The sequence below is a fragment of the Callorhinchus milii genome, unplaced genomic scaffold (genome assembly GCF_018977255.1).
Source record: "Callorhinchus milii isolate IMCB2004 unplaced genomic scaffold, IMCB_Cmil_1.0 Scaffold16, whole genome shotgun sequence".
NCBI lineage: Eukaryota > Metazoa > Chordata > Chondrichthyes > Chimaeriformes > Callorhinchidae > Callorhinchus > Callorhinchus milii.
The window spans coordinates 9,330,954-9,358,116 of NW_024704757.1; the positions used below are offsets into that span (position 1 = coordinate 9,330,954).

Sequence of the window (27,163 nt, forward strand, 5' to 3'; positions counted from 1 at the left end):
CCAGCAAACCCGAATCAGCCCCAGCAAACCCGAATCAGCCCCAGCAAACCCGAATCAGCCCCAGCAACACCGAACCAGCCCCAGCAAACCCGAATCAGCCCCAGCAAACCCGAACCAGCCCCAGCAAACCCGAATCAGCCCCAGCAAACCCGAATCAAGCCCAGCAACACCGAACCAGCCCCAGCAACACCGAACCAGCCCCAGCTACACCGAACCAGCCCCAGCAAACCCGAATCAGCCCCAGCAAACCCGAACCAGCCCCAGCAAACCCGAATCAGCCCCAGCAAACCCGAACCAGCCCCAGGAAACCCAAACCAGCTCCAGCAAACCCAAATCAGCCCCAGCAAACCCGAATCAGCCCCAGCAAACCCGAATCAGCCCCAGCAACACCGAACCAGCCCCAGCAAACCCAAACCAGCCCAAGCAAACCCGAACCAGCCCCAGCAAACCCGAACCAGCCCCAGCAACCCCGAACCAGCTCCAACAACCCCGAACCAGCCCCAGCAACCCCGAATCAGCCCCAGCAAACCCGAATCAAGCCCAGCGACCCCCAAACCAGCTCCAGCAACCTCGAAACAGCCCCAGCAACCACTGTTAAGTGCTCCGCCATTGTTAAATGCTCTGCCATTGTTAAGCGCTCTGAGACGCTACCTTGCGTGGAGGGCGCTGTATAAGTGCAAGTTGTTGTTGTTTGTGGGACGCTGCTGTGCAATTGACTGCCACGTTTTACCCACAAAACATACAGCCAATTCACTTTACAATATATTCTGTGAAGTGCTTTGAGACGTCGCAACGACGTGATAAAGTCAAATGCAAGGATTATTATTAAAGAAATTGTGCGCTTGCTATTTGTGAGATGCCTCTGCACAATGTGCTTAGCAAAGGCAAACTTGCACGGGTTGATAGGCAAAAACACAGCATAAATTCAACTCAAAATTCATAATTCTAAATTCAACATCGCTTGTATGGAAAACAATATTTTCTGCTTACAAGAGAGGGGTATTCTTCTAGATTGTGATAGAGTGGAAGGACCTTTACTATGCCTCTAATCGTCCTATGCCAATACTGGGGCAGAGTGCAGAAATGGGAGTTTTCTATTTCCCAACACTGCAGCTTAAGAAGTATAGAATTCAGTCCAAAATAACAATAAGCCTTTATTGCTAACCCATGGTTTAGAAAAATGATTTAATGACAAGTAAAGATTTTCTCCATTAGTTCTTTGTGGTCGACGAGGGAGGGAGTTCCAGAGGTTTGTAAGCAAGTTTAGCAAATAATTACAGAACACAGCAGTCCTATATAAAATGTGCATTTGATGAGGCGTCACATCAAATGTATTACGATAGTAAATGCAAGCATTTTTATTGTGGACTCATTACAGGTGCAATGCTGAATTACGGAGTTATAGCCAGAAGATTGCAGCGTTGGTCTGTGTCACCCTGTTGGAGGTCCCTGTGTGGCCAACATCTGGCTGGATAGAGTCGGAAAGTCAGGAGATGGAAAGCCTCGGTCCGGAGGTTCATAAATCCAATGCAGTTGAGCCAGCTTCATGGAAGTCCTCATTGGGAATGGTGCCAAGGATTCACCACTGGCACATCAGGTGTATCTGATGTGATATCAGTTGTGAAACGACCCACTTATATAAAAAAAATTGACACAAGCTACTCAAATGTTATATTCTTACCAGCCTGCACTTTACCCCAAACTCCAGTTCCCATTTGGTGGGGTTTCATTTGCTTTTCCAAAAGTAAAGCTCTGTTGGGAATGAAATACAGGATGTTGACCGCAGCCTAGAATAACGCTGTATAAAGAGCAGCATCAAATGGGCGACATCAATGGCATGCAACCACATAACAGCCTCCGTGCTGAATTTCCTTCTCTGACCTTCAATGGCATGGGTTTGGTATTTGCACTGTTGAACTGGCAAATGAACATTGCAAAGTGCGACATACCTGAAGGATCGGGCTTGTGTCAGGAACCGCCTGGCTTTGTTTATTTCTCCTGAGAGAATCTTCAAATCATCACCCTCAAACACAGGGAGACTCAGATTCTTGAAATGGAAAATATTGAAGTTTTGCAAAACAATATCATATTATCACCTCATCCAGAAACAGGCGGAGCAAATTAGAAATGAATATTTGCAACAACGACAACAACAAGATTGCATTTATAGAGCGCCTTTCACGTCGGGAGGACGTCCCAAGGTGCTGGACAGTTGGGTCGAGACCCGAGCAGGGGGGGAATGGTCAGGGTGAAGGGAGGGAAGGGAGGGAGCGAGGAGGAGGTAGAGAGTCGAGAGGGGAGGTGAAGGCACGGTTGAAGAGAAATTTATTAACTAAGAGATTTATTAACTCCATCACTTGCAAAAATATAAATATGATATAAATATATCAGATATTTATTCGTAGAATGTTACAGCACAGACGCAGGTCATCTGACTCACCAAATCTCCCCTGGCATTTTCTCCATTAGGCAATCTAATCCCACTCCCCTGCTTGCTTCTTTAATATTCCTTTATCAAATATTGATACTCAAATCTAATTTCTTTTCAAAAGAACTGACAGATTGCTCAAGCCATGGTTTGAGGCAGAGAATTTCTCATTCAACCGTCATCTGTATGAAGACGTTTTTTCTAACCTCCCTTTTAATCCCTTTCGTCATACCTTAAACTCCATTCATGACTCACTAACCAGTGGAAATAATCTATTACTATTTATCTCACAATATCCCTTCAAAATCTCGAAGACCTCTATCAGGTCACCCCTGAACCTTCTCAGCTCTTTGTGGAAAAAGCCCCAACTTCTAAACTCTTTGCACAGGTGAAAACCCTCACCTCTGGTAACATTCAAATGAACGTCAGTCACATTTTAGGACATTAGAACAAGTAGTTTAATAGAATTTGGTTGGGAAAAAGTGAACAACTTACATCTTCATCTGAAAAACCTTCGGTCAGCATTTTGTGGGCGACCAAGTGACCATCCGTTGCTCCATGGCAACGGTGGTAGCGACCTCCCATGTGAGCCGCGAGCTTCTTCAGGAAATCATTTGCTGCACTGTTGGCAAGGAAAGCTAGAACATCAGGCTCTTCCAATCCAACACTGGAAACCAAGAGATACTGGGGGAGACTTCAAGGCAGCAATCTCAGCCTCCAATACAAATATACAGAGCAAAACACCAGGGCACTTGCATTTATATAGCGCCTTTCATGCGGGGCTGTCTCTCAGAGCTCGTGACCGGGGTGGAGTCTGACGCTGAACCGGGGGGAAGAGAGGAAGTGGCCATTCTCACAGTCAGGCAAAAAGAATCTATGATTCAAGGTATGAGAATTCAAATTTTGACCTGTGACGTACCTGTCCAAACAGTTGAAAGAAATGGTGTGAATTCTGGTTACTTTCCTCTTCATTTGTTGCATTTCCTTTAAGATCAAACTACAGCTGGTGTCTGGTTTCCCATCGGTCAACAAGTATATACCCTGCACATCTGGATACTGAAAAGCCTTCTGCTTATGAGAAACGTGAACAGTGAAATTGCAGGGATGGGATCCAATACTTTACACAGTTATGGGGGTGGGGGGTGGATGGGGAGTGCCCTGGTGTCTGACATAAGCAGAAATCCATCGCCATGATTAACAGTCTCCAAACCAAAGTACTGAGAGTTACGTGTGTGTATAGAAGTTTCTGATTCAAAATGTACTGTGTATTTTATGGGGAAAACACGGCAGCCAATTGTGCACAGCAATGTTCCACAAAAAGTCGTGGATTGAGTGACCACATTTTTTTGAGGGATTATTATCCATCAATTGACTAACAACCGGTTGCTACTTACCACTAGGTAAACAGAGCCGTGTAGAGTAAGCAAACTTGCTAAAGCTTTCGCCCCCCTCCCCCCGGGAATCAAACACAGGTCCTCTCCCTTGCGAGGCGAGTGCAGTAACTACTACACTGCAGGATATAGTGACAGACGTCAAAAAATTACTGAGTTTCCCAACTGGCAAAGCACACCAAGGTGGGGAGGGAGGAAGGAGCATGCATTTTTATAGCACCTAATCACAGCAAAAGGTCATGAGGTGCTTCACTGTAACCTTTGGGAATGCAAACCTGACCTTCAGAGCCTGGAGGGTGCAGGTGGTGCCCTGGGCGATGACCTTTGCTACCCACTGGACTGCATCCTGGCACGTTTCGTCTGTAGCTTCCACCAAGCCATCCTGCCAAGCCTCCACGGACCCAGAGAAGCACAGCAAGTTAAAGCTAGAGGAAGGAAAATGCAACATCATCAAACTGAACCTAAAGTGGCGGGAGGAAGCCCTCTTCACATCCACCTGAGTCCCAAAGCCAAAGAGACCGAAATTACTGATTCAATCAAAAAGTGGGTGATGGTGATGATAATAATAATAATCCTTGCATTTGATACAGCGTCTTATCATGTCTTCGAGACGTCTCAAAGTGTTTCACAGGATATACTGTAAAGTGGAGTGACTGTGTATTTTGTAAGCAAAATGCGGCAGCCAATTGCACACAGGAATGTCCCACAAACAGTCAAGAAGTGAATGACCAATTTTATTTGGGAGATTGCTGGGGAGCTGGGGAGAGAGCGGGGAGTAGGATTTATTTGGGTAGCTCTTTTCAAAGAGCTGGCACAGATATGATGAGCTGAATAGCCTCCTTCTGTGCTGTATAATTCTATGATTCTATGAACCCCGGACACTGGGATAAACTCCCTTCTCTTTTCGAATAGTGCCGTGGGATCTTTAACCTCCTCCTGACCAGGCAGACGGGACCTTGGTTTAATGTCTCATCCGAAGAATGATCTGCAAATGACAATAAACTAGTGTTTAACACAAAAGCTTTACGTAGAAATAATGGTCTCCATCATGTTCCTATTTTGACTAATGTTCCGAACTGGCCTCCTGTTTCCATGGTACTCTGATTATTATAACATTTTAACATGTTCTTAACATCCCTTTAAATCATGTTGGTTGTTCTGCCAGCGATTCCACACCAGGCTTGCAAAGGCCTTGAAAATACCTGATAGATCCCCTCTCTCCAGCTCACCTTACGCTGTATTTCCTGAGCTGCTCCCAGATCAATGAGGTCAGCTCCTTCTTCAGCTCTTCCAGGAAAGGATCCATAGAGCCAGAGGTGTCCAGCAGGAGACAAATCTTCTTCTCCAGGATTGTTCCAAAGAACCGCCTGCTTCCTACACAAGCACAAAAAGTAGTTTTCATAACTTACCTTCAAATTAGTACCCAGTCACAGAGCCCAGACTGACAGAATTCCCAGTTACATTGAAATCCATTCGTCATCTGGTGTAGAGATTCAAGGCGAATTACTTGAATTATTTCTACACATAATGCAGAGATAATGCAGAGATACCTGGCTGGGCTGTGGTCACCAAACTGGAGACTGAGGTTCAAAATTAACAAGCAAGATCAGGGGTTTCCTTAAATAATAAAAATAATAATAGCCCTTGCATTTGATTGGAGTCCTGCAGCTCAGTGGTTAGAGCAATCGCTTTGCAAGTGAGAGACTGAGTTCAATTCCAGGCAGAGGGCGAAACCTTGGGCAAGTTTCCTTACTCCACACAGAGCCTAATAATAATCCCTCCAAAACCCAAAACAATAATAAATTGGTCATTTTCAATCTACGACTGTTGGTGGGACATTGCTGTGCACAATTGGCTGCCACGTTCGCCCACAAAAAATACAGTCAATTCACTTTACAGTGTGTTCTGTGAAGTGCTATGGGATGTCCTCCCGAAGTGAAAAGCGCTATATCAAATGCAAGGATTATTATTATTATTTATTATATAGCGCCTTTCACATCAGGGGGAAGTCTTTAAACCTATGCCCTGTAGTTCTGGTCTCATGGTATAATCAGACTTACATTATCTACACCTCGCATCACTGTAAAGACCTGGATCATGTCTCCATTAACCTTTCCTCTAATAAGTTCAGGTTCAGCTCTGTGAATCTCTCCTCATAATTTTGGGCCACTTAGCTCTGCTCTGAACCCTTGCCAATGCTTCAATGTCTTTGTGAAAACAGGGAGCCTGGACTGCTTGTGACAGAGGCTACGCGCAACTCCTATGACGGTATCAAAGGATATGGAGCAAAGGCAAGGAATTAAGAGTTGAGGTACAGATCAGCCATAATCTAATAGAATGGCAGAGCAGGCTCGAGAGGACGAATGGCTTATTCCTGTGCTTATATTCCTATGTTCTCAAGCGCTCCAGGACCCTACCCCGCATGAACAGCACTGTATAAATGCAAGCTGTTGTTGTTCTTATGTTCCCTACCTGACAGTAGCCACTGCATGCGCTGCACGTATCTGCGAAGCACGCGCTCTACTTGCTCGATGTACATCTCCAGCTCGTGTGGCTGCAGCTGGAGATGCCGAACCAAACCCTGAAAACACAAACCATTGACCTCCAGCAGTCAATCCAGGGAGTTCATTACATTCAGATCATTAGACAGTAATAAAGGGCTTGAAAACCTTCACTCAAACATTGAGATTACTCAATGTTCACTTAAGTTTTCTTCCACTAGTTACTCTGCTAACTGTTTTCTCCTCTAATTCAAGAATATCAATGGTCTGGTTTATTGGCTGCTCCCTCCCTCTTTTCACGTGATAAGTCTGCGCTGGGTGAGAAAGAGAAGAGCAAGAGACGACACCGTCAAGTCATCCAATGTCCAAGCGCCTTGACATATTCCACTGAATACACCGGATTAGAGATCAAAGCTCAGAAGTTCTGCCTTGTCTTAGTTTTAATACCACTGTCTTAAAATTCAGGATCACCCAGATTTTGGGAAAAAAATTTCATTCAGTTTTAATTTGAAAAACGTTTTTCAATAGTTCTTCTTGAGGACTCTTACGTCAGAACATCCAATTCCGTTCTGAACGAACCTCTGGTGTAGGCGAAGAAGTCAGACTGAGTTTGGGTGCTAAGACCAACAACAACAACAACAAGATTGCATTTATAGAGCGCCTTTCACGTCGGGAGGACGTCCCAAGGCACTGGACAGTTGAGTCAGGAACCGAGCATTGGGGGGAAATGGTCAGGGTGAGGGGAGGGAAGGGAGGGAGCGAGGAGGGGGTAGAGAGTCGAGAGGGGAGGTGAAGGCACAGTCAAAGAGAAAGGTCTTGAGACCGGCCTTGAAGGAGGAAAGGGAGGAAGCGAAGGCGAAGGCACTGGGGGATGGAGTTCCAGAGCCTCGGGGCTGAGAAGCTGAAGGTCCGGCCACCGATGGTAGGGCAGTTAGGGCAGGGGATGTGGAGCCTACTGGAGCCAGAGGAATGGAGGGTATGGGCAGGTATGTAGGGGGATAGTAGGTCAGAGAGGTAGGAGGGAGCAAGGCCGTAAATGACCTTGTAGGTGAGGATGAGGATCTTGAATTCGATCCTCCGGGGGATGGAGAGCCAATGGAGGCGAGCGAGGGTGGGAGTGATGTGATCGCCAAACATTTACACCACCTTGTTGTGAGCTGCACCACGGAGCAGAGTGTCAACAACAACAAATTGCATTTATATAGCGCCCTTCATCCGGGGTAGTGTCCCGGAGACCTTGATAGTGGTCTGACCCCGAGCCAGGGGTAGAGGGAGGAGGAAGGTGAGACTGTAAACACGACCAAAAAGGAAGGTCTTTAGGCGGGATTTGAAAGTGGGGAGGAGGGGGTCAGGCGGAGGGATTGATGGAGGGAGTTCTAGAGTAGAGGTGTCAATGCAGGTTACAGCACACAACTTCACGTCGGGGGAACTTACATTGACTTCCACGCTGGGGAAGACTGTGCAGTACTTGGCCGACACGTGTTTGTGCAGATTGGGCACTCGTTTCTTCTGGTGCACACAATCTGGGCCAGAAAGCAACTTGTGCAGATCCAGCTTCAGTTTCCGAACACCGTACTTCTGTAACCACTTCACACAACAAGGACGAACACAGCGTTACACAATCAAACAGCAACTAACTAATGATGGCTGGGATTACGCTGGGAGACAGTTCCATGGATGTCGGCCATCCATTGACAAATCATCCACATAGCCTTTAGAATAATAACCCTTGCGTTTGGTGTTGCACGTTATCACATTGTCTCAAAGTGCTTCACAGGATTTACTTTTAAATGGAGTGACTGTGTATTTATAGGCGAGCCTGGCAGCCAATTGCGCACAGCAATGTCCCACAAACAGCCATGAAACGGATGACCAATTTGGGGAATTGTTGTCCAGGGCACTGGGAGAAACTCCCTTCTCTATTCGAATAGTGCTATGGGATCTTTAACGTCCACCCAAACAGGCAGACGGGACCTCGGTGAAATGTTTCATCAGAAGGACAGCACCTGTGACAATGGGACATACCCCCAGCACTGCACTGGAGCGTCAGTTTACACCACTTGAGTTTAAGTCCCGACATGGGACTAGCATGATTAACCTAGATAGTAGGTTATCCGATTGCAGGGAAAGAGGTATCACTGCGAAGCCTGATTCTGTGTTCACCTGATGTCTACATACATGCACTCTCCAGCAAGGGCTTTCTGCATAGTAACCAGGAGCGGGAGGGAGCCTGAATGTTCCTTCCCCATATCTAGGCCAACTGTAGCTCTACTGGGAATGAGCAACCCAACGCAGAACCTTTCTGGTCCGCATAGCTCAGCTACTCACAAAGAGGGCAATGATGTTGGGGAAGCTGGTGCTCGGAGCACTGCTGGATGACTGCGTACCTCTTTGGTTGAACAAACGTCTTCTTCTTTGGGCAGAGACACAAAAGGAATCTTCTTCCTCACACTCTTCATCTTTGGGTAGTTTTGGAACACAATACCTGGAAACCAAAATACAAAATTCAAAATACAACATCTGGAAATCAAACAACACAGTTAGCAGGCGGACCTTATTCCCCAGAGGGAATTTCAAACCCTTCGGTACTTGGGGTTTATTCAATACTTGGGGTTCTCTTTGACTGTGCCTTCAGCTCCCCTCTCGACTCTCTACCCCCTCCTCGCTCCCTCCCTTCCCTCCCCTCACCCTGACCATTTCTCCCCCCCACTGCTCGGGTCCTGACCCAACTGTCCACACCCAATGTCCACACCCCTGTACCTTCTAAGCAAGAGAGTGGCTGACGATGATAAAGACCAGTGAGAACCTGATCTGATTCATTCCTCTCTCCTCACCACCTCAAGATAGCTGACGCCATCTCCAGAGACTCTTCTGTCATGGCTGTAATCTGCTAACTCTGCAGATTTGGTAACAAATAATCCTTGTATTTGACATAGCGCCTTATCAGACGTCTCAAAGCGCTTCACAGAAAAGACTGTAAAGTGAATTGTCTCAAAAGTTCCCCACAGTCTGCTCTCTTCTTGTGAATAGCACTGTTTAAAATGTTGTTTTAGTTAATTTAGGTATTGCTTATGTTTGTTGGCTAATGTCAAGCTGAGCTGTCGAAAGGACAATCTTGATTATAAATGTTGTTTGGATTGGGTGAAAGTTGCTTGTACTAGTTAGTCAGTTACTTGAAACGACTTGCAGAACTACAAGCCAAATTAAATTGAGCTCCGATGCACAATTCCTATCTAAACTAATCACATGTTATGGTATGGATTGGCTGGTCTAACTCCAGATAAAATTTTATGAGAAAATGTCGGAATGCTGAAGACCTTGAAGATTTAAATTGGTTCAGAAGAAAGAAATGAACTTATATCACAGCTGTAGCTTGTGTTAAATATTAATGGACTGGCCCTCTTTTGTGTTTAATCATTAAATCATTCTTTTTTGTGGTCAGCTGGAGTGTCAGCTTAAGAGTATCCAAACCAAACTGAGAATTCCATGTATCTCACCTACACATGGAAATTCCAGAAATAGATTATCGGAATGGAATGCGCTCTCTCTCCTTGGAGGGATGCATTCTGCATTGGGGTAACTTCTGGAGTCTAACCAGTTAAAACCACATAGCTTGCCATTGATATTGCTGGCTGGCAAGCTTCCCCACTGCTTGCTTATGACCACCCTATCCAATAGGGCTTTGGCTTGGAGGGTTAACAGGGATTAGAGAACTATCAGGTGGGTGAGGATGTGTGGACCTGCATGGATCATCCTGATCCAGCAATTTTAACAACATCGAAAGGAGAAAAACAGACTTGGGACATTACAAGTACATAGCGGTAACACAACCGCAAGAGATTCAATGCCTGCTGATAGCAACGTTTCCAAACCTGAGAAACCAGAGACATTTGTCTACTGTCTATGACCTTTGATATTGTCACTACAGTAACATGCTGTACGGGAACATAGCAGCACAATATTGCCTATTGTAACCATATTTATTGAATCAATGCAAAATTATATGCCTTTTTGCGTTCGTAAGTAAATGAGCTGTTGAACATAAAATACAAGTGTCTTTGGTTCCTTTGTTCTCAGGTTCCCAACCTTATATTTTGGCTAAACCGAGTAAGTTGGTCTTTTCTGGCCACACATTTTGTCAGGCTTCAAAAGAGTGATTAATTCCACAGCTGGCCACACCTTGGTACTCAATCTCCTGTACCCTGCAGTCATTCACCCTGTAACCGCTCCTCTCTGCCCTGCAAAGTCACATACCTATTTTATTCCCAACATCTGCATAGAACACTGACTTTGAAACCTTTGGCACTTTCTTGGGCTTTGCTTCGGAGACGTGAAGCCAGTTCTTGTGGGGACGAGCTGGAAAAAGAAGTACAGTGTGGAAAAATAATAATAATAATCCTTGCATTTGATATAGCCCTTTATCACTTCATTGAGACATCTCAAGGCACTTTACAGAATGTACTGTAAAGTGAATTTACTATGTATTTTGTGGGTGAAACATGGCAGCCAATTGTACACAGCAGGGTCAGATTGTGCACAGCAAATTGCCCACAAACAGTCATGGATTGAGTGACCAAATTTTAAACAAAGCACATTCACACAAAGACGAAAAGTAACAGACTGACACCACAAATGTAGGGTTTTGTGGGTTTGATAAAGGCCGATTGCAACTCAGGGAGTCAATAGGGAGGAGAGCTGCTGAGTGTGGGGCAGATTGTATTGGATGGTCATCAAGTAAACGCACCAGCCCTCACTCCTGTATTGTTATATTCTGTATAGCCTTGCCACCTCACCTCTATACCCTCCACTCCTCAACTATGGACAACCATTCATTCCTCACTTCCTCCCTTTTGCTAATGGTGGCTGAGCATCAAAGCACCATGCCACCGCTCTCTGGAATTCTCCTAGAATCATTATGCTTTCTACCTTCCAAATCCACTTAAAAAGCTCTCTCTTTAACCGGGCTTTTGGTCAACGCACTCAAATTCCCCCTCCATTCCTCCCAGCTGGGTGACCACCCCTTGTTCTTTGTGAAGGTGTGAAAGGTGCTATAGAAGTGCATGTGTCTGTAGTACCCACCTGCAGGAATGACTGCTTTGCTGCTGTTTGGTCGCCAGGTGAGAGCTTTTAGTGCCGGCTTGGTGTCCTCACCGCTCTCATCTCTGGCTTGCTAACAATCACAGAAAGGTTTCATCAGATTTCAGTGTACTTTGTTTAATACAATAATAATCTTCACATTTGATATAGCTGTTAAACTTCAAAATATCTCAAAGGGCTTCAAGAGTAATTGCTGTAAAGTGTATTGACTGTATTTTCAAACGAACTTAAGCGGAATGACCAACTTTATCTGGAGAATTGTTGGCCAGGACACCGGGAAAAAATCCCTTCTATTTTTCATTAATGTCAATGCCAACTTGATCCGGCAGACAGGACCTTGGTTTAAAATCTCACCCAAAGCGCAGCATCAACACTGACAATGCAGTGCTCCTCCAGTACTGCACTGAGGTATTAGCCTGGGCATTGAGCCAAAATCCAACATAGGGCTTAAACCTACAACCTTACGTTATGTTATTAGGTGAGACAAAGTTCTCATGTCTTCTTGGGCTGTGAATTCATGGGACCTACAGCGTGAGAGCCAAGGAAGTCAAACGGTGCTGGTGCTTTGGATGTGCCCTTATTGAGAGCTTCCGAAGCCTGGGTCATTTCTTAAAACATGAGTGGAGGTTGGGGTAAGCTAGGGACACTAGGTCCAGGGCATAACAAGGTCACATAAGCAGCTATGAGGTGAATAAACTAATTGTTGGCCTGGACACCAGAAGAAATTCCCTTCCCTTTTCAAGTAGGATCATGAGATCTTCGATGTCCACCTGAAGAACAGGAAGACGGAGCCTCAGTTTTCATGACTTATCGACAACCTGACAGCTCCAATAATGCTGCGCTCCCCAGAGTGACAAGTTATTTTAAAAATGTCCAACCATCCTGGCGAGCGTTAGTGCTGTGGGTTTGGGTCCCGGCAGTTTGAGGGGACGTTGCCTCTCCCTGACCAACGTCTTTTCCTCATCCCCCCATTGGAGCAGTCCGTCAGCGTGCCTCCTGGAACGTCCCTTTAAGGATTCCACCAGCATTGTGCACTGCACAAAGAAATAAGATTCATTTAAAAAAAAATCTCTACATGAATTACTTCCCAGTTCCCGATTTTCGCCTCTCCTGAAGGGGTTCAATTCTATTTTCTATTTGACAGGATTCACATCATCAATAATAATAACAATCCTTGCATTGGATAAGCAACTCACCTTGCATGAATAGTTGGCAGCTTTTTCTATTTCTGCCAAGATAGCATTAATGTCATCGCTTTCTACAATCTCTAAAGAGGGAGAAAAGAGAAACATCCAGAGACATGGAAAGGAATTATTGAAGTTTCATTTCAAAGTCTTATGTTATTACAAGAGGACGGGACAGGGAAAGTCCATTGGGGTCCATTTAATCCATTAACCATTCCACCCATCCTTAATCTCCAGTGGAAAAAGCTCTGCATAAATCCCCAAACATGACCAAGTAAAATGCCACATTGTAATGTAGATATTGATTTGTAAGTACCTTGGGCAATGGTCAGACACCGATCCCTTGTTGGAAGCCTCTTTGTACTTAATAATAAATAATAATAATCCTTGCATTTGATATAACGCCTTATCACGTCTTCGAGACGTCTCAAAGCGCTTCACTATGCAGTAAAGTGACTGTAAATAGACTGTATATTTTGTGGGCGTTGGAAACAAACTCAGGTTCGAGCAGTGAACTGGTAAAAGACAGATCTTGATATTTACACTTCACTGCTTTCCCCTCACATTCCCACCTCATGCGGCTGCCCAGCCACGATCAGTCCCCACTGCCCTCACCGCGGTCCGCTCTCACCCACCTGTGTCTTGGCACCAGTGAAATCGGCCCCTGCCCCAGCGAGCCAGGCTCCGCAGCTCACTTGCTGTCTCGCTCGGGGAAGCGTACCGCACGGGAACCGGACTGTCCAGCCCAAAGTCTCCGATCTGGAAAAGGCAGACGTGAAGTGGCAGATCGTGTCCACTAGTCACCTCGGCCACATAGGCTCCGAGCACATCCTGCACAGAGACAGGAAGTGAACCTTCAGAGCACAAAACAACAACAACAACAAGATTGCATTTATAGAGCGCCTTTCACGTCGGGAGGACATCCCAAGGCGCTGGACAGTTGGGTCGGGACCTGAGCAGGGGGGGAAATGGTCAGGGTGAGGGAAGCGAGGGAGCGAGGAGGGGGTAGAGAGTCGAGAGGGGAGCTGAAGGCACGGTTGAAGAGAACCAAACACCTCACTAGAATATCAGAGACAGTGATACAGCCCCACAGCCCAGTGACACCCCTACACACTGACACCAACCCCGGCTGACCCAAATATTGCAAACCAGGATTTATCCACCTATGCATACTTGACAGTGATCAAAATGCTCAGTAAAATCCCTTGATTTAACATGCAGACCACAGCCCGGATAAAACAGAAAGCCCTCTCCTCTGAGGTTGAATTCCCCACCTTTTCCTGGTCGGGTAGCCCGCTAGTGAAGAGGTAAACTCCGCAAGGCTCCTGCACTTCAGGCACCTCACACTCAATCGCTCTCTTAAATGCAGCCATCAGGTTTCTGCTGCCTCCGTACTGCAAACCCAGCACCCACCTGGCACAGGGCAAATACACGTGATTTGGTTAAAGAAATTAAACAAGATTACAAAATGTACGACAAGTGCTTTAAAAATGCAAGTATTATTATTGAAGCATTTATCCTTCTCAATAAATCACAGCCAAAGCACGGGAGTTAAATTGATCATGGTTTAATCTTTGGAAACTCACCTCCAGGCATCCTGCAGATGATCTGGAGTTGGAGACACTAATTGGGGCTGGTACTGTTCGACATCGGAACCAAAGCTTAAAAGAAGAAAATGTCAGTAATTCTCAAAAATGATTCCCTTCCCCTCCCTCCTCTCCCGCTCTGCGCTGGGGTACATAACACAGGCACAGAAACTGCATCGCGTGTCCATCTGCTAGCCTTTTTTTTTCACGTCTTCTAGATGTCTCAAAGAGCTTCACAGAATATACTGTAAAAGTGAATTGACTGCATATTTGTGGGCAAAACGCGGCAGCCTTTTGCGCACAAAACAGTCGCGGATTGAAGTGACCAATTTATTAGTTTTTTTTTCTAGAAGGATTATCATCAGGTGTGTGGAGTAAAGAGACATGCCTAAGGTTTCGCCCTGCCGGGAATCAAACCCAGGTCTCTCGCTTATGAGGCGAGTGCTACAACAACAACTTGGATTTATATAGCGCCCTCCACGCCAGACGGCGTCTCAGAGCGCTTCACGGTAAGGAATCCCGGGGCCGAGTCAGGGGGAAGGGGAGGAAGGTGACCAAAAGCGCGGTCGAAAAGAAAGGGCTTCAGAAAGGACCTGGAAGTAGGAAGAGAGGGGACGAGGCGAAGGGAGTGAGGAAGGAAATTCCAGAGCCTCGGGGCACAGTGGCTGAAGGCATGGCCGCCGAGGGTGGAGCGGAGGACTCGGGGGACGAGGAGGAGGCCAGACCCAGAGGATAGAAGGCAATGGGTGCTGTTTGGAGGAGAGAGGAGGTCAGAGAGCTAGGGGGGTGCAGAGGAGTGGAGGGATTTGAATACAAGGGTGAGCATCTTGAAATCGATCCTCTCTGGGATAGGCAGCCAGTGCAGTCTGGCAAGGACTGGAGGGATCGGGGAATTAGATTAATTAGAATTAGGGAATTAGAGTGCTCTGACCGATGAGCTACAGGACTCGTGTAGATGAGTTATTCATGATTGTTGAAGATGTTTGTCCATAACAAATTCATCTTTCATTAATGTTGTATTAACGATGAAGTAGTTGAAGATGTTTTCCCATAACAAATTCATGTTGCAATCATTGTTGTGTTAAAGTGTTCAAAACAAATCTGCAGATTGTATTTTATTATTCTTTTTATGTGAGATAATTGCTTCATGTACGTGAGAAAGGAAAGATTGTTTATTCTTAAGCTGTCTGTGGAAAACTGATTATAAAAGATGTATGGCCGAACTATGCTTCGTTCAAAAACAGAAGTCGCTGGGAACACTCAGCAGGTCAGGCAGCATCTATGGAGAAAGGAAAGTGAGTCAACGTGTCGGGTCCATGACCCTTCGTCGGAACTGGGGCGTGTTGGTAGGGAGAGGCTTTTAAGGGCTAACAGAGAGGGGGGAGGTAGGGCAAGGAAGACAAAGGAGAAAATGGGGTAGAGGACAGGGGATGAGGGGTTAAAGAGGTGTTAATGATTCAACAAAACAGTTAAACCAGAGAGAGAAAAGGTGTGTCCGGGATCCAGATGATGTGGTAATGGTCACAGAAGAGGAGGAGGGGGCAGGTGAGCTATTACGGTAATTTTTTATACTTTGTTCAGCCGAGGACAGAGCATATCATGTGCTGTCCACACAAGAGCCATTTTTTCATGTGACGATATGAAGTGGTGAAGCAAATGTGTTGTCTTCGGGGTTAAAAACCGTCAGACTTGGACTGTTCCATCGTTACAACAACTTTTGTTAACTCCAGCAATTTCGGGAAGAAGGAAACGGCAGAAATTCCAGAACGTCTGAAATCGATTGAAAGGTAACGGGACAAGAAGAATAACAGCGTGTAACAACTGACCATCATTAAAGATTCAATTTTGACTTTGTGATCAATTTCCCAAGCAAGAAATTTCTGATCTGAAGCAAGAGATATTTTGTCTGATGCAAGACTTTGCCGCTGTTTGTCAATTTCAGTAATTAGCTCTCCCAAAGAAGCAAAGATTCGAAAGATTTATGGACTGACCAACTACTGATTCTGTTGCTTTTAAATGGACATTTGTCCATACCATTGACCTGTTTGTTGTATTTCTGATATTTGAACTAACAAACTTTGCATTTCATGTTAAGTAAAGGAAGTTTCAAAGCCCGGGAATCAAACCCAGGTCTCTCACTTGCGAGGCGAGCACTCTAACCACTAAGCTACAGGACTCCACAGTTTGAAAATACAAGAGGAAACAGTCAGTCATGTATATGTCAGTTGCTATCCATGACAACAGTGTGAATGTGAATCCCTAGCCAGCATAACTGAGTAAACCAAGCTCAGCCACTGTGAACGTGAGCCCCCGTAGACCCGAACCCTAGCAGTACATACGCAGTCATTTTTCACTCAAACGTACTTAGATCCTAACCTCGCCTCACAAGCAAGAAACCTGGGTTCGATTCCCAGGCAGGGCAAAACGTTAAGCGTGTTTCCTTACTCCACACGCCTCTGTTTACCTCGCAGTCAATAGAAATCCGGTTGCTAGTCACTTGGCAGATCGCTTTTCTGAGGGTAATATTCCTTTCAAAAAAATAATTTATGACTGTTTGTGGGACACTGCTGTACGCAATTACTTGCCGCGTTTCACCCACAAAATATACAGTCAATTCACTTTACAGTATATTCTGTGAGCACTTTGAGACGTCTCGGAGATGTGATAAGGTGCTATATCAAATGCAAGGATTATTATTATTATTAGCTTCAATCTTCACTAAATCTCCACCGACAACATGAAGAGTTTGCTGTGTCACGGAGACTCACGCTATGAGATTGAAGCGATGCTTGTTGGTCATCTGCTGCTCCAGTATCAGCCGCACAGCGTGTTGTATGTGGGCGATGTGCATGGAATTGGAGACAGAGATATCCACCAAGAGAACCACTCTGAAAACACAACTGATATTTATACGGCGCCTTTCACATTGGGGGAACATCCCAAAGTGAGGGTGGGGTGCGGCAAAGCTGAAGACGGTGAGGAGGGAGAGAAAAAGTGATTGAAAGTGCCGTCGAAAAGATAGGTCTTAAGACTGTCTTTAAAAGTGGGTGGGGGAGGGAGGGAGAGGAAGGAGCGAGGGCTGCAGTTAGAAATTAGATAACAAGGTTATTAAGAGGAGGGTCTTGAGATGTGTCTTGAAGGGAGGGGGCGAGGCGGAGGAACTGCAGGATGGAGGGCAGAGTGGCAGAAGGCCCGCCCGCCTATGGTGGGGGACATCAAGCAGGCCGGAGCCCACTGAGCGGAGGGAGCGGGCAGGATGGTAGGGGGTTAGGAAGTCACAGAGGTAGGGACGAGCAAGACCATGGCAGACCTTAAAGGTGAGGACCAGGATCTTGAACTGTATCCTCTGTGTGATGGGGTGGAGTTGGGCAAGGATGGGGGTGATAAGGTCACAGAGCCTGGTGTGGGAGAGGACGTGGGCTGCACAGTTCTGGATGATCTGCAGCCTGTGGAGGGAGGAGTTGGCGAGGCCGACAAACAAGGAGTTTGCATAGTCAAGCCTCGATGTAATGAAAGCGTGTGTGAGGGTTTCGGTGGCTTGTGGTGTGAGACAGTGGCGGAGCCGGGCAATGTTGCGGAGGTGGGGGAAGGCAGAGCAGACATGGCACGGATGTGGGGTAGAAAACGAACAAGACACCAAGGTTCCGGACTGGCTTAGTAAGGTGGAGTGTGCATCCATGGATGGTGATGCTGTCAGCACCTGAGGTGCGGAGGCGCTGACGGGAGCCAATCAGGAGAGCTTCGGTCTTGTTGACGTTCAACTGTAGAAAGTTAGCTCTCATCCAGGACTTGATGTCTGACAGACATTCTGTCAGGACAGCAGTGGTCCTGGAGTCAAGGGTGGAGGCAGGGAGTAGAGTTGGATGTCATCCGCATACATGAGCATAAGTTGCCCCCATGTCTTCGGATGATGACACCAAGAGGGAGCATATAGAAATTGAAGAGGAGGGGACCAAGGATAGAGCCCCGAGGAACGTCACACTAGACTTTGCGGGGAATAGAGGAGAAACCGCTTGTGGAGGTGAAGTGGAGACGGTGTGAAAGGTATGATCTGAACCAGTCAAGGACAGAACCGTGAAGGTTGAGGTGTTAAATTCTAAGATACAATTTTACGACAGAATATGACCCGCTGCGCTGGTCTTCTGTCCTCGCCCAACATCTGGAAACGTCTGGTCGATTTCCTTCCCCCCTCCCCCCACACCCACCGCTCCAGCCCACAGGCAATACTGGTTCGTGTCCACTCTGGCTCACAGTAACCCAGGCAACACAGGGAATCTACCTCTTTTCACACAGAGTTCCCCAAATCTTCCGACTGTCAGTGGAAAGCCAATCCACTCTGTGCTCAAAGGTTCTCACTGCTTGACCCAACTGCTTCTACAACAGATGGAGAAATAATCATAATTGGATGCGCAATACCTTGAGGGCATAAACATTGCTGCCAAAGGCATTCCTGACACCAGGCCCATTTATGAGGTTTATGAAAAGCGAGTCGTAGATGTGGCACAGTGTAAGGGTCAACTCATTTACACAGCACACACGCGCACACGTACACAAACACAGAGGGCACACAGTGCCTCTCTCTCTCTCACACACACAAACACTCACTCGCCCACACACACGCACGCGCAAAGTACCTTTCTCTCATACCGCACACACACATACCCATACACATACAGTGCAGTGCCTCCCTCTCTTTCTCACCCACTCACAAACATAAACAAACACAACACTGCCCTTCTCTCACACGCGCGCACTCCCTCCACACACACACACAGCCTCACTTTCTCACACACTCACAAACAGACACACAATAGTGTCTCTCTCTCTCTCTCTGTCACACACACACACATTGCCCTCCTCGCACCCCTCAATAAACGCAGTCCATTCACGTAACATGCAGTCCTTCCCATAGCCTGTGCCTCACCTGGTATCTGTATAACAGTGCTGGATCCACATGGACATTCTTCACACTCCCATCATGCCATTCAAACTGCATCATTGCCCTCTGTACAAGACAATAATGTACATTATTGATACAGTGTTTTTCATGTCGAGAGCGCATCTGAAATCACGTCACGGAACTGGCTGAGCGTGGGTGGGTGGGTGGGGTGGGGGGGGAGTATAACCAAAAGCAATCAAAGAAGAAAGTCTTAAGGCAGGGTTTAAACAATGTGCAAGGAGGTGTTCTTCAGATGGTGCATTGAACCAACGTGTGTGGATGACAGGTGAGAAGAGGATTGGTACTCAACGGTGATGCCGCTTACACAGCTGAATACTCTGCCAACTCTGTCAACGCACCCGTGTCAATAGTGGACATTTGGGTAAGTGGCACAGGGCGTCCCGTGGAACCATAACCCAGTGGATGAAGAACAGGGGAGAACATTTATGAGAGAAACAACAGTTTAACACAAGTTTAGATACAGTCCCACTGTCCTGAGATTTGATTTGTCACACAAAATAAAATCACATTCCAATGAAATGTTGGTCTGATGTGTGCAGTATTAAAGAGTCTACTTTTGACTGATTTCACCCCGGAGCACAGGCAGCTCTTGTGTTAGTGGTTGCTCTACCATTACCTGGTGGAGGGTCGAGGAAACGGTCTTGCGGAGGATTGGGATGAAGGCTTCCTGGGGGGAGAAGGCGTTGGGAGCCAGAACCTGGTACAGGCTGAGCTTCTTGGCTGCAACAGAACCACCGCGAATGATGGAAATAGGAAAATGAGAGCGGAAAATAATAATAATAATCCTTAGTGGATCTCAACCAGGACAGCAGTTTGTGAACAGTGGCCACTTGTGTGTGAGGATGGTAGCGTCGGATGGCCTTCTACATCCAGTTGGCTCTAATTGGCCTCAGTAATAGAGTTAGGGATGCTAAAATCAGCTCATGTTTCCATTATAATAACAATATAATAATCTTTGTATTTGATACATCTCAGCACAGACGTGGAATTAATCCGAGGAGACCTTCCCGGTGTGGGTGGGTGGTTGAGCACTACACTTGGGATCTGAACCCATACCAAACAACATCTGATTACTGTACGGTTGGAGATACAATGGGTCTTGTGTATAATGGAGTGTGCAAGTACCTTTTAAGCCAGTTTGCCTCAGCCACTCAGCTGAGGGTTTAGGCAGGAAGTTTGAGGCTTCGAGGTGTAGTGGCAGATTGTGGTTGAGTGGCCAGGTCAGGAGCTGGGAAGGGGGAATGGCGACTTCAGCAGAAATCTGGAAATGAGGAAACCAAACAATTTAACATGGGCAGTGGTGTTTCACAAGAATCCCCTTTATAACATATTCAGTGAAGCGATTTAAGGCTTCTCAGCATCGTTGATAAGGCGCTGTATCAAAGGCAAGGATTATTATTATTTTATTCTTATCAAGAGAGCTCAGTGCTCATAAATGAGAAGGACAGCAGAGTGACAAAATTACCAATCACAGTAAGAGAGACAAGATTCACCTCTGGCAAGATGCTGACCGGAGTATCTCCGATTATCCCTTGCCGCAGGTTTGTGATCATGTTGAGGATCTCACCAGCACGCTGGATCTCCCTGAGCAGAAGGTGACGATCACTGCTGAGGTCCACTTCATTCTGGTGCTTGGGATGAGTAAATGATAGCAACATTACCTTACCTGCTTGAAAGCAATTTTAGTGATCATCTTAAATCTGCACTCTCTTGCTACTGATTGGCCGTCCAGCAGAAATAATCTTAGTTTACCTGACGGCAATGCTTCAACAAGCAGGACTTTAAATAAACAGGAAATCACTGGAAGGAATAAGAGGTGGTTTGTTATCAGGAGTGCACACTGGTCGTAGCCTCGGGGGTTGTAAAATACCCTCCAGAACACTCAAACCAAACAAGTTTAGGGAAAAAGTGATCACACAGTGTAACAACAACAATAACAACAACTTGCACTTACATAGCGCCCTCCAAGCAGGTTAGCGTCTCAGAGCATGTAACAGTGGCGGAACCTGTCTCCGTGCCATAAGCACGGTCGAAGCAGAAGGCTTTCGGACGGGACTTGAAAAAGCGGAGCGAGGGAGCAAGGCAGAGGGACTGAGGGAGAGCGTTCCAGAGTTTCAAGGTGTAATGGCTGAAAGCGCAACCTCCGATGGTGGGACGGAGTGTGCGAGGGGCGAGCAGGAGGCGGGCAATGTGGCGGAGGTGGAAGAAGGCAGTCCTGATCAGGGATCAGATGTGGGGGAGGAAGGACATCTGGGGGTCGAACCGGACGCCTAAATTGCTCACTGGTTCAGTGAGTCTGAGGGAGAGCCCAGGGAGGTTGAGGAGTTCAGATCCGCAGGAGTGAAGACATTGACGGAAGCCAAGGAGTATGACTTCCATCTTGTCCACATTCAGCTACAGGAAGTTGGCACTCATCCAGGCCCTGATGTTTGCCAGACAAGCTGACAGCACATTGGCAGACCTGGAAGTATAGAACAATGCTTCCAGACAAGCTAAGAAAGCGAGGACGAAAGGGCACAGGTTTAGGAATGTGAAGAGATGAGAGAGAAAGAGAGAGAGGTACTCAGAAATAGCACTCAATACCTCACAGTCCGAAGAATAGCAGTGATACCTTCCTCCTGTAGCCTGTGCCAGTCTCTGCAGAGCAGCCTGGGTTCAAACAAAGAACTTAAGGATCAATAAACCACCACTACCAAATGACAATATTTATACAGCGCCCCTCACACAAGGTAGCGTCTCAGAGTGCTTAACAGTGGCGGAGCTCGACACCAAGCCAGGGGGTGATCATAAGCTTGGTCGAAGAGGAAAGTCAGAATAAGTTTACAGAAACCAACATAGTAATTCACACAACGTCCATTATGTTAGAGAACATCAGGGTCCAGTTTGTGTTATTCACTAAATGGATGGGAAGGCCTTATTTTATATATAGACTCAAAACGTCCCAAAGGATTTCATAAATAAGTGCAGTTAGTGACTGACTGTGTTTGGTAATGGCAGTTTGAGTTTGCCCACTGAGCAGCCATTAAACATACAGAAGGTTCCACAAACAGGCACGAGATGGATGAAGGATTGTTGGCCAGTTACCGGGAAAACCCACATACTGCTTTCTAACTGTGTCGTGGGAACTTGAGCAGGCAAAATGGGATCACTGTTTTATTGTCCCATCTAAAATATGGCACCTCCGACTATATCACACTCCTCCAGCTCTTCACTGGGGAGTTGCCATAAACTGTGTCTCAAAGTCCTGACGTGGGATTTGACCCACAGACAAGTTTGCTGTCAAACCAGCCAAGATGACACTACTTCAAGCAATGGGCCATGGATTACAAAGCTTTTACATTATGTCTGGTCCAGAACCTAGCACATTGTTCCTTTCGAATAGATTTTAAAAAATAATAATAATTTGGTCACTCAATCCACGACTGTTTGATTTTACAGTATAGTCTGCGAAGCACTTTGAGACCCTTCGAAGATGTGATAAGGCGCTCGATCAAATGCAAATATTATTATTATATTTTATATTATTATTGTGTTAGCCGCTGCCCTCACATACCTGGGTCAGGTAACTACTGCAGTCGTAGGCGATGGTGTGGAGGGGTAACGGCTTCCCCAGGGCGCACTGCTCAAAATAGTCAACCCAAATTTCAGAAGTCTGGTCGGGGCTGAAAGGAACATCGTTGCAAAACAGAAGCTAGCAGCCACCAGCGCATGGTCACACAGTACCCTCACCATGGACACAAAGTGATCAATCATTTCACAAAGAACATAACAAGTCAATTGTACTCTGTCTCCGTCTAACACGGAGTCCTGTAACTCAGTGCTTAGAGCTCTCGCCTTGCGAGCGAGAGACCTGGATTCGATTCCCGGCGGGGCAAAACTTTGGGCAAGTTTCCTTACTCCACACGCCTGATAATAATCCCTCAAGAAAAAAACAACAATAAATTGGCCACTTCAATCCACGACTGTTTGTGGGACGCTACTGTGCACAATTGGCTGCCGCATTTCGCTCACAAATATACAGTCAATTCACTTTACAGTCTTCTTTTTTTAATTAATTAACTAATTCCCCTACCAACCCGCTCGCTCCCTCCGCTCAGACGGCTCTGGCCTGCTCCACGTTCCCCGACCCACCCACTCCACCATTGGGGGGAGAGCCTTCAGCCACTCTTCCTCCAACCTCTGGAATTCCATCCCCCGGTCACTCCGCCTCACCCCCTCCTTAGCCTCCTTCAAGTCCTGCCTCAAGACCCTCTATGCCATCGCCTACCCCCTTTCCCCTCCCCTCCCTTTCCCACCCCCACCCCCGACTCCAGCTCGGGTCTGAAATGCTGTACACTGTCCAGTGCCTTGGGACGTCCTCCCGACGTGAAAGGCGCTATACAAATGTAATCTTGTTGTTGTTGTTGTTGTTATTCTGTGAAGCGCTTTGAGATGTCTGGAAGATTAATTTGGGGGTCATTTCAAAACGGATTCCTTAATTAAGAAATCAGACCCTTTCCGGGATCTGGAATTCCATCGCTCACGTCATGCTGGAGTGGCATTCCCGGGAGTCAGAGCATTGAAGTTACGGATTTCTTAATCGTGACTTCAGAGCATTGAAGTTACGGATTTCTTAATCGTGACTTTTTTTCCGGAGTCTCCTTACCAGCTTCCCAGTACAATCAGCAGTGAGTTCAGCTCCTTCACTTGGAGAAGGTGCTTCATGGCTCTCAGCAGGTTACAGCCTCCACTGGGTTCCAGCTCCTGTACCCACTGCCTCGCCTCACCCAGGCTGTACCCGGCAGCAGCCAACATGGAAGGTTGAAAGAAATGTGAAAGCAAAAATTGTCAGCGGAGCAAAGTACAGTAAAGTTGCCAGACATACTCATTAATACCATTGTTCATATGAGAAAAGTGCAGCTATCAGGTCACCATGTGGAATCCAATGTACAATATTAACCAAAAATCTCTTCCGTCAGGAGCTATAATGTAACTTTAACATCACAAAGCGTTAAAGTTACCTTCCTTTTTTCTCTCCATTTCTGCCCATCTTTGTCCAGCAAGCAATTAGGAATTCTGCTCACATGACTGAGGTGAAGTCTATACCTCCAAGTATTCAGAGGACGGACAGGCTGACTGACCACTATCACACTTTAGTCTTAGATGATGCTCCAATGCAGTTCTGGGGAAGTGTTGCATTGCTGGAGATGCCGTTCTTCGGACGAGAAGTTAAACTAAGATCCCATGGCATTATTCGAAAGATTCTCCCGGTGTCTTGGCCAACAAATCCCCCAAATAAAATTGGTAATTGTATTCCAGGACTGTTTGTGGGACATTGCTGCATGCAAATTGGCTACAGCATTTGCCCGCAAAATACACAGTCAACCCACTCTAGTATATCCTGTGAAGGTCTTTGAGATGTCTCGACAAAGTGATATGGTGATATATCAAAGGCAAGGATTATTATTATTATCAAAATCTGAACTCAGAGAGACCATGCTTATTTCCGACACCTGCCTGATGATTATCAATAGATGTGCTACTCAATTTAATTTTAATCAACCTCAAAAGCACAAGTGGAAAAGAAAATCAGAGGATTCCAGGGCCCTTCCCTAGCTCAGAGCAAAACATACTCATTATCTGAGTAACTGCTAAAACATACTCATTATCTGAGCTCAGAACAGTTTACTCAGCACAGAAACATGCCAGAGACAGCAGCTTTAGCTACTGAGCAATCAGGAGAGTATCAAACATTGGCTTTAAGAGGCAGGTGAATCCCAGACTAACACACTCCCCCTCCCTATCATCCACAACTCCCACATGCCCTCATTCCCACATCCGCAGAACATAAACACATGTAAACCCCTCCATACTCACACACGCAAAAAGAAGTTTCATTTCACAAGTAGATAATGCTTACGTGCGGATGTTAACGTCTCGAACATTCTCCCAGAGAGGTGAGACGGAAGTACCGAAGGATACCAGGTAAAGCTGTTTCCTGTAGGACAACTGTTCATCCAGTAAACACTGCATGGAATAAAACACTAAGTTTAGCTCAAGATTGACACCATGCCATATCAGCCTCTTTTAATTTAAAATACACTGTTCATTTCCTTCTCTTTCGACTCTCGCTCAGTCTCCTCTCTGGTACCTCACCTAAGTGTCAGTTTGGCTTATTTGCTAATAAGCATTTTTGTCTCTGAGTCAGGAGGTTGCCTACAAATTACAGTCACTACTCTTTACAGTATATTCTGGGAAGCTTTTGAGACGTCCTCCCGACGTGAAAGCCGCTATATCAAATCAAGTATTATTATTATTGTGAGTTCAAGTCCCACAACAGGACTTATAATTGAGACGTTTTGAGACAATAAAGTGCCATAAAAATGCAAGTTCTTATTCTTCCTTCTACCTCACCCAAGAAGACATTATTCACTTGTGAGCCCATACAGTGAGTGTATATTGGGTGTTTGACAGAACAGTCATCACAGCTGAACCCTAATCCTGTCCTCACTAAATAACTGACAGTGTGCTGTTTCAGACAAGAGAAGGAATCCTAGCAGATGTTCCCTCCTCCCTGGCCCAGGGGAACTGAGGCTAATTGTAACAGCCCAACCACCTTAACTAAGCTCTGCTTCCTCAGAACCCACCAGTAATGGAATGGGGGACTTCTCTGGTCCACACCATGTGGGTTTATTTCCCCGCCGACCCATTTAAGGGAACAGTTCATGCATCAAGCGAGTTGCATGGCTCTGTGTAATTGTAACATCACCTCTTTGCAGCGAGGACACTAACCAGAAGAGCTTTCTGAAAATCTTGCCGTCGCCCTACACCACAGTTAGCATCAGAGGCATCAACGAGCACCCCGACCCGGCTTCCTGTCACCAGCCCAAACATCTGCCGGGCAAACAGCACCAGTTGTCACAAACACAAGAGCACGTGAGCAATGCTTCTTCCTCCACTTAATAAAGAATTAAGGTGTTCAGATATTTTTTCTTTTTTAAAAAAAAGTCCTCGACAAGTCTCCGCCAATGATACTGTAATTATCCGTTACCATATGAGGAGCTTCGTGTGATAAACACGTGATTTCCGCCCTACGTATTTTACAACAGCCTCTGACCTACGAGACCGGCGCTTGAGTGTAAGCGGGTCTGTACCTTCCTGCTGCCTTCTGCCAGCCAAGTCAGACGGTGCTGGTACACCTCAATCAGCCTGAAACAGTGAATAAGTTCAGTCACAAGAAGCACAGCTTATTTGCTCCACAGCATGTTAGATTTTACTATTTCATGATGTAATCTCCAACGGCAACTCTTCACCTCAGTTCTTAGCCTCCCTCCCCCAGACAATATTTAGAAGAACAGGAGGGTCTCCCAAGTATCCTCGCAATAGTCCTCGCCGTCCTCACATTCTGTGGGATGTTGCTGCCGCATGTTACCTACTAGCATTTGCCTACCAAAAAACACCACTTACACTTAAAAGTGACTCGTATTGAGAAGCGTATTGAGAAAATACAGGGATTTCGGTTCAGTACTTACTCACAAACTCGAGACTCAAACGTATCGATCTGGTGCGCACTGAACTGCAAGTGTTTGATTCCCTTGTTCCTGGTCAAAGGGGGGGGGGGGAAGGCAAAATCAGAGACTGTGAAAAAAAGCTACAAACAAACCCCACAAATGGACTACTACTAATAATAATACTTGCATTTGATATAGCGCTTTATCACGACGTTGAGACATCTCAAAGCTCTTTACAGAATATACTGTAAAGTGGATTGATTGTATATTTTTATGGGCAAATTGTATTAGCCAGTTGTGCACAGCACAACAGGGGATTTATTGGGCAAGCCACAAAGGAAAATCCCTTCCCTTTTCGAACAGTGCTATGGGATCTTTAACATCTACCTGAACATTTAGATGGGACCTCGGTTTAATGTCTCATTCGAAGGATGGCACCTCTGACAATGCAGCACACCCCCAGCACTGCATTGGATACGTCTGCAGTACTCACATGACAATTTGTCCTTGCTTTAAGAACTCCTGG

General features: G+C 46.1%; 1 protein-coding gene across 1 annotated transcript; it reads right to left on the reverse strand.

Moving 5' to 3' along the window:
- Positions 1 to 1,332: 1,332 nt before the first annotated feature.
- On the reverse strand, positions 1,333 to 27,163 carry vwa3a (von Willebrand factor A domain containing 3A). Its single transcript, XM_042341098.1, has 31 exons — positions 27,131 to 27,163; positions 26,659 to 26,727; positions 26,281 to 26,335; positions 25,919 to 26,020; positions 25,047 to 25,153; positions 23,793 to 23,918; positions 22,701 to 22,809; positions 21,731 to 21,796; positions 20,641 to 20,772; positions 20,273 to 20,408; positions 19,764 to 19,867; positions 19,112 to 19,192; positions 18,467 to 18,561; positions 16,956 to 17,075; positions 14,188 to 14,262; positions 13,876 to 14,014; positions 13,237 to 13,432; positions 12,614 to 12,684; positions 12,296 to 12,451; positions 11,400 to 11,490; positions 10,575 to 10,676; positions 8,708 to 8,805; positions 7,755 to 7,907; positions 6,292 to 6,400; positions 5,049 to 5,193; positions 4,100 to 4,244; positions 3,348 to 3,412; positions 2,924 to 3,050; positions 1,950 to 2,047; positions 1,682 to 1,752; positions 1,333 to 1,603 (listed from the first exon to the last, which is right to left on the reverse strand). Coding segments are annotated over exons 1-31 (3,192 nt in total). The 5' UTR covers positions 27,133 to 27,163; the 3' UTR covers positions 1,333 to 1,556.